At 42.7% G+C, this 8,330-nt stretch overlaps 1 protein-coding gene across 3 annotated transcripts in view; it reads left to right on the forward strand.

Moving 5' to 3' along the window:
• TERF1 (telomeric repeat binding factor 1) overlaps positions 1-8,330 on the forward strand; it is a 34,196-nt gene that overhangs the window by 11,104 nt on the left and 14,762 nt on the right. For all 3 annotated transcript variants that reach the window (XM_019527797.1, XM_019527798.1, XM_019527799.1), the window contains exons 4-5: positions 2,121-2,201; positions 4,324-4,473. In XM_019527797.1, coding sequence (XP_019383342.1) covers positions 2,121-2,201; positions 4,324-4,473 — 231 coding nt within the window. The remainder of the gene's footprint in view (positions 1-2,120; positions 2,202-4,323; positions 4,474-8,330) is intronic.

Genomic DNA, 8,330 nt, shown 5'->3' on the forward strand with positions numbered 1-8,330 from the left:
TCCCTAGTGGGGACAAGTACCTGCTGCACGAGGTGTAGGTCCTGTACGCACGTCAGGAACTTTTATGAGTGGCTAGTATATAATATTAAGCATATTTCAATAGAAGTTTGAATTGAGCTTGCCTACTAAGATATATATACTTGCAAACTAACAATCAGGAAAAATTCTGTTTTTGGTTAAGTGAAATGTTCTGTTTTCATTTAACCTTTTAAAAATGTACTGTAATTAGCTTAGACTTCAAAAGGAAATTATAGGTTTTTGATTTTGGGAAATGTTTGGTTTTTAGCATTTTTCCCTTAAATCAGAAACATCAAAAACTTGCATTTTTGCTGCAGTTTCAGTTTGATGCATCTGTTTTCTAACTAAAAATGTTTATTTTTTTTAAAATTCTGTTTTTGCTTTGGTTTTTATTTCTTATTGAAATTACTTTTGGGTCTGACATGATTTTCTTTTATGCTTGACTTAGCCTAATACAGTCTTTGAAGTTCCTGATAAAATTCCATTTTGGCTGTCCCTGCTGCCAAAGTAGGGGTATATAAATGCTTGTATGGAAAAACGTGTACTGAGTTGAAATGGTTACTTATAAGATACTAGATTTGTACTGGGATTTTAAAGTAAGTCTCAGACAAGAAACTTGTTGTTGAAAATAGTAGTAAACAATATTGTAGCTTGCATATGTGAAATGCAGTTACTTACCAATTTCTAATAATTTGGGATATCCTGTGCACTGTAAAAACACGGTCTGCACATTCAACTTCAATGTTTCCATTTGTGTTCACTATTTTACAAAAATATCTTTAATCTAATATTATAAAACTCTGTCCTGTCTGGAGGGTAGGCCCAGCCCTGTCCCCAAAGGGGAAGGCAGGCCAGATGTAGGCCTCTGCCCAACCTGCACCCCTCCCCCTGTCATTCTTGACTGGCAGTTGGCTAGTATTAGTAGAAAAGCAACAATATTAGATATGTTCAAGTGGTAATGTGCTGACTCACAAAAAAAATTTAAAAGAATTTCAAGAGGAGATGCTGTGGATGCTGTTGCCCATATCAGGGTTTCATTCTAACCTCTGATAGAGATTTAGTTTTAAGTCTTCATTTGTGATGTTTAACATTCCTTTCAAAACTCCTCCACAATATTATAAATAAGTAAGTGTTATCCTCCTGAATATCTAATCTCTTTGAAACTTGCAAATCTTGTTTTTCTTCCAATTTAAGTTCTTATCTTAACTGTACCATAGCTAAATGCAAAATAATAAGGTTGGATTTTCCACTCTTTAGCACTTGTCCCCCAATCTGAGGAGCTCCCCACGGGCCAGAGGATATGGCAGCTAACTGCTGGACCCCAGGGAAGTCGCATGGGCCAGATAATGTGGCCCTGCTTACTAGACTGAGCGAGTGGTGTGGCTGGGGAGTGAGCAGAGTGGCACACGTTCTAATCTGGCCTTCAGACTGGCCATGCACCACTTACCTAACATACATAGCCAAAAGATTGAGCATACCTGCTTTATAAAATACCTTTCTTGCCCAAAAGCAGGGGTGTCAACTACAGCCTGCAGGCGAGATCTAGAGTTCAGAGCCCTGTCATCTAGCCCTTGGGGCCAGAAATTTAATTGCAGCAGTGGCGGTACCGCTGCTGTGGCTCCTGGAACTGTGGCAAACACAATTTGTTTCACTACCAAATTTCTGATCCCTGGCCCAACTCCAGATTGTAGAACAGTGTCATGTGGCCTGTGGGGCTGCCCAAGGGTCTATAAATGTGGCAGCTGGACAAGTGGTAGCCGTGGCTCTGGGAGTTTGTCCAATCACTAAATTTCCAGCCCTGCTAGCAGCCCCATAGAACAAATTAGGCAGCTCCATGCTCTCAGTTCAGCTTGCAGATAAGCCCTACAACCCAGATCTGCCCTGTGTGGTCTGATGAGTTTGTTACCTGTGCTACCTCTGCCCAAAAGCTAAATAAAGCTTACTAGTACAAACAGATTGCTTTAGATTGCTATCTCTCCTTCAAAATAATTAAGAATCATGTTTTGGCATTAATTACAACACATGTATGCTTTTCAAAATGATCTAAGTAGTACTGAATTCAGTGTGTCCTGTAGTTACAATTGTATTTATCCTCCCTACAGGCTGTAGCAGTCTACATAGAAAAAGGATACTATAAGGAGGCTTCTGGAGTCCTTGACAGACTAGATTCAGAACCAAATAAGGTGGGTAATCTATAACCTTTGTATTTTAAACTGTATATGTTGAGCTTTGAGTAGAACTGTAGAAGAAAAATCAGACAACTTAGCCTAAAACTGATTCTTTTTGCCTTTCTTCGCCTTTATAATTCACTTGGTGAGAGAGTATTTGGATGTGGAGTAGAAAATAAAGCCTTACCTAAATTAAAGTTTTTAAGGCATGATCTAAGCTCAGTACAATTAATATTGTCTAAAACTTTAGTCAAAAACCAGTTATACCAAGGTCTGATGCTCATACCCATCCTCTACCTGAACCAAATGAACATAATGGGTGTGTCTACATGAGACATTTACTTTTGAGTTGTCTAATTAGCTCCACAGTAAATGTCTCGGCATCTACATATACTGCCCTGTTAGGCCACAGGAAACAAATTAACTCTGCAGCAAGTAGTACTTGTAAATACAAGTACTATCCTGCTGCAGAGTTTTTTCATGCTCAGCAGCGCTTGTGTAGACACTGTCAGGGCTGGCTGGGGCATGAGGGCATTTCAGTGCAGGGACTACTTACTGGCTAGCTGTACACTGGAGCATCCTCGTGCCACAACCAGCCCCTCCATGACACATTAAGCTCAGTTGGAGCAGTCCTAGGCTGGCAGGCTGACACTCTTCTTCCCCCCCACCACTCCCTTGCAGGCCTCCTGCCAGCCAGGACTACTCTAAGCTGGCTCTACATGCCTGGGCACAGGTGTAAAAGTGGTGCCCAGGAGCAATAAACTCTGGTGCGATAAGCACCGGAGTTTATTGCATATTAATATGCACGTGTAGGCACACCCAGTGTGATCCAAATCTCCAGTGAACGGTTGTTAATTGAATTGAGATGATTTACATGAAGATTTTTAAATACATAGACTTTTTTTATTTAAATTTAAAACTTTTAAGGATGCATTCAATTTTAAATAGGTTTGACAACCTTTGTTAAGGTTTTAAACTCTGAATCGTTTAAAGTATGTGCTTTCTGGTGAAGTTTTAAGGTCAGAATTCTGAATTGAGAGAACTCCTGGCTAGCACTTTAAACCAGAGGTTGTTGAAGTATTAACTCAACTTCTGCCTTTTTCGTGTGTAAAGGGAACGTTTTCTTCATTTTTAATTCATAAGAAACAACTAACTAGAAATTAAAAAAGCATGAAAGCTTGTTTTTTTCCAATCTACTGAACTGGGGTATGAGAACGAGATTAACTAGCTCTAAAATCTTGGCAGATAACTATGGAAAATACTTTCATTTTAATCACAATGAAATGCAAAACCTATTTTTAAAAAATGAGACCTTCAGATATGCTGGATACAGAAATATATTTTTCTTAAATGATTTTTAAATGCTGTTTGTTCGTTTTTAATTGAATCCCAATTTCTATCCAAATAAAACTTGACACGTTTAACGTATTTAATAAGAAATGCATCAGTCACCATCTTCTAACTAGGAGAAAAATGAAAACTTTTAAGACTGCCGAAACATAGAGACATGATTGCATATAGACCTCCACCACCACAAACTGCAGCACCAGGAAGAATGGTGTTAAAGCTACATCAGCATCCATGACACAATCTTGTGGTGCTATTTAAAGACTTCAAAAGCTGCCATCTAGTGTTCAGGTCATATCTTGATTCCACATTTGTTTCAGAAAGGCTTAATACTTTAGTACAAGTTGGCCCTCTATCTCAGTAATATTAAGCTCTTTCAGCAATAATCAGTGGAGACAATGAAAAAGTAAAGCAGCTCCTAATTTGTTTTCTGGATGTATTGTACGCCCCAATGTCCTTATCTCCACTTCTGTGGGAGTTCTCAAATATGCCTCAAGAAAGTGAAGGGAAAACAGGGCAGCTTGAGATGCCAGAAAGCTTGTCTTTTGGTTGTGTGTGTAACCCACACAGTAAAGTTTCTGAAACCAACAAACTGTGGTAGAGACTGGTGTAGACAATATGTTCAGAGAACTTGCTTTACTAGTAAAAAAGCACCTGAAACTTAACTCTTAATGCAGGATACATATATGAAAAGTATTAACTTGAAAATATTTGCTGATACCGTAAATGCAGTAATAAGTTAAAAATTTATAATATTTGTTTTTTTGTTTTTTGGGTTTTTTTGTATTAGACTCTAAGAATGAAGCTAGCCATGATAATTAACAGGAGAGACCCATATGTTCCCTTCCTCCAGAATTTCAGTTACAATCTCTTAGTGGATAAAATCAAGTCTTACATCGATGATTTCTTGAAAAAAAGTGCAACTAACTTTCTAATTAAGGTATGTTGAGATGAGACATGAAGTTGGTGCTTTAACCTTCCCATGCACTATTTTTATTGAGCTGAAAGAAAAAAAAATCAGGATGATGATTTGAGTGGTCTTGGACAGCTGTTGAACGGAAAAGAGCCTTGCCTTGTCTTACCATGTATGGTTCTGTTAAACAAGATGGCACACTCAGTTGGGAAAAGAAGGAAATAAACTTCACACAAACTGCAGAAAGCAGTTAGGGCGGCTAGGAGCTGGAGCCAGCTTCCAAGGGAAGTAGTGCTGGCTCCTACCCTGGGGATCTTTAAGAAGAGGCTTGATGACTACCTGGCTGGACTCATTTGAGTCCAGTCTTTTCTCCTGCCCAGGCGGGGGGTCAGACTTGAAGATCTACAAGGTCCCTTTCGACCCTACTTCTATGATTCTATGATTCTGTGAAGTCTGCAACCTTATTCCCTATACTCTGTCTTCAGAAAAGCAAAACTAAGAACTAAAGAAGGATCCTATTTAGTGTATGTACAAGAAGACTACTTACCTGGAACTCGCACAAAATAATGTAATTAGTTATTTTATTTTTAACTTACTTGTTTTCCTTACACCAAAAAACTAAAAAGGCCTAAAATGTTAACCTCCAGATAAGAACAGGTAAGAATTTTAGCAGCAATATAGCAATAATTAGATCATCAGCGGTGGTTGGCTTTCTTTTTCCTTTCTTTTGAGAAGTAAACAATACGCTTATTCTGTGGCTCACCACTGATTTTAAAATTGGCAGAAGAAATGTTCCTGCTGCAGTCTTATCTTAAGATGCTTACTAGTTACAGCTTTCATGAATAGCTATTCATTAGTCTAATATAATAAAAGGCTTAGTCTGTCTGTCTGTAACACTTCTGGGCAATTGTGCAGCCATGGCTGAGAGGGTAGGTAGTAATTGTCTGCGCAGCCTGGGCTGCACATGCCCAATTTGCTGGGGAAGCTTGCTGTACATTTTAGGCATAGAAATCTGAGTTCGAAGGTTCTTTCCTGTTCTGTCTTGACAAACTGCAAGTCAAAAGAGTTAAAGTTACCTATATCTGTGCCTGAGAATTAAGAGCATCTTTTCTGGCCATTACCAACCCAAATGTGAGTGCAGCTGCTGTTGTAGCTGATGATGACCCACTTGCATGGCCTGGAAAACATCATGCAGGTGAAATTCTCCCAATACTCTACAAATGCAGTATGAGACAGGAAATACTATTAACAGAGTGTTTAGATTATTACACACAAACTGGAGATACCTTTTGTAATTAGTCACAAGAATTTCAGATGTTACCTTTTGTTTGTAGCTATAACTTTTTTTACGTAAGATTATGTAAATGTAATCTTAAAATTTATGGTATCCCTTTCAAATATTATTTGATACATTAATAGTTGTTGCTTCATTCTTATTTTAATTATTAATAAGCAGAATTTAGGGGTGCTCTGATAGAGATTTTTGGGCCGATTGTCAATAGCCGATTGTCCCGGGAAGTGGGGTAACGCAGGAAACTTACCTGCAGCCCCGAATGACGCACATGGGGAACAGCGGGAGGAAACCGTGCAGCTCGTGAGCTGCCTCTTTGTACAGCTGTGGCCGGCCAGTGACGTCAGCACCAGACGCCAGCCGGCGAAGTTAAAAATGGCAGCGGCCACAGCAGAAGGGGCGGATGGCCCGGGGGTAGAGCGGTTGCAAGCGCCGCCGGAGGAGAAAGCCGGGCGGCTGCAGGCACCACCAGAGAAGGTTCCAGGGGAGACTGGTGAGCCGGAGCAAGGGCTGTGGGATAGAGAGGTGCCCCATCAAGATCTCTTATCGGACACCGGTGGAGTGAGTCCTGGCTTGAAGGAGGAAGAGTGGAGGCATCGACGTGGACGCCACAAGACGAAGGTGGAGTGGTGGGCCAGTAGGGCGGAGGACGGCACGTTGGTAGACGAGCGCCTGTGATGACCCAGACGAGGGGTTGTGGGTGAGACGGTGTCACCAACAAGGTTCGGGAGGGCTAGCGGGAATGGCCTGAACTCCGAGGCTAAGTAGGGAGATTCACGGGGTTTGGTAGAGAAGCACTGAGTCTTGGTTGTTGCAGGTGAAATTCCCCTGAGTGGGGAATTTGGGATGAGGGGACTCGGGGTATGAGGTATAGGGAAGCTAGGGGCAGTTCCCAGGAGGAAGTGTCTTGTGGGACAGGAGTATAAGTGAAGCCAGGCTGGGGTGCGTGACCCATCCCAACGGCAGGTCAGTGCGCAAGTTGGGAGGGCGTGATCTGCCGAAGGACATCATCGAGGTGACCCAGCAAGGTGGCGTGAGGTTGGGGTGTAGGGGTGGTGGAGCCCCCTAAACCCACTGGGTCAGACCCGGGCACCGAGGGACCCGCCAGCTGACCCCGCCCATTGCGGAACATCAAGACATGGCAGGCAAGCGTGGGGTCTGCGGCACGGGAGGATAGAACTACCTCAAAGTTACTGAGGGTCCGGAAGAGGCATGAAATCAGAAGAGAGATCCGAGCCACCATCCCGTGGCTAGCGAAAGCCCGGCGGTGACACCAATTTTTAAGGAGGGATATTGGCTGATACCAGTCTGATTTCTGAAATGCAGCCTGGCAGCTTGAAGAGCAGTGTCCAGGTAGTAAGTCCGTCGTGGTGGAAGGGTGTGGGGGGAGGGGACAGATCAAGGTCCCTGCGATGAGGGAGCGAGTGGGGTTGGGGCAGAGTGCGAGATGGAGATGCAGCTTATTCAGTGGGGGGGCGTGTGTCTCCGGATCTGCGTGTGAGGTAGGCTGGGCTGCTGCTGTGGTCTGGGGGCAGTGTCAGGCTTTTCCCAGAGTGTGGCTGGGCCGGGTTGCACTTGGAGTGGGTGGCGGCAGCACGGGATGGGTGTTATATGGGGGCTGGAGTCCCCATATAAATTCACTGTAGCTCCCCCAGTCCCCCCTCCCAGCCTGCCTGGTGCACAAATCCGGTGGTACACACAACCCTATGCCCTACTGGGATGTGCACAGCAGTGGGAGCTGCCCCCCACCACGTTCCCCAGATGAGCCACGGCTCCATCCTGTGCTCTGCTCCAGCCCCACTCCCTCCGTCACCATGGGGGCCCAAAATGACCTTCCCCCTCCCCTTCTACCAGAAGAGGCTTACCAGCTGGACACAGCTCTCCACACTGCTGGGCTGTGCTCCTCACTGCCTACATGCTGTGCTGCGGCTGTGCGTTTGCACTGGGCATTTATCATCCACATTATCAACCACATCAGGCAAAAAAAGCCGGGGGGTTTTTGTGTTTCTTTTGGGGGGTTTTTCCCCGATGCAGTAAATTTTCTTTATATCAGTGCCAATCTGATATCAAACCAATGTATCAGTGCACCTCTAGCAAAATTGTAAAGACAAACAGTGCCATTGATACTGTTACTGTCATAACCACTCCAAATGCACCTACCGTATCTCCATTTGATATATCTGGTAAGCTCAAAATTTTAGTTTTAAAACTTAAGGGAGGGAACTGACAGGCCTTATTTTTATTATTTATTTATTTTTACAAATATTTTGAATTCTTCCTTTTAATTCTTGAACTCATTATAGAACTGATCTAAGATGTACCAACCACATACATCACCTACCTACCCTTCTTTGCTATATGAACCTGCAATGCATAACTAATATATGCTGTATCAACAGTGGTCCTCTTAATTTTACTCTGAAATATTGAGTGGTCTTGAACTTAATGTCCTAACTGAGCTTTAGTTCTTCATTAATGCTGCTGAAATACACTTGACCTGGCTCTTAATGGTAAAATGTTCATTTTAGAAAGTTTACAAGGTAAGCATAGTATGGTAGAACTCAGATCATTCTTTTGGGGGTAGTTTGCAGCC

The sequence above is a fragment of the Gavialis gangeticus genome, unplaced genomic scaffold (genome assembly GCF_001723915.1).
Source record: "Gavialis gangeticus isolate Ggan-Ray unplaced genomic scaffold, GavGan_comp1, whole genome shotgun sequence".
In the NCBI taxonomy this organism is placed as follows: Eukaryota; Metazoa; Chordata; order Crocodylia; family Gavialidae; genus Gavialis; species Gavialis gangeticus.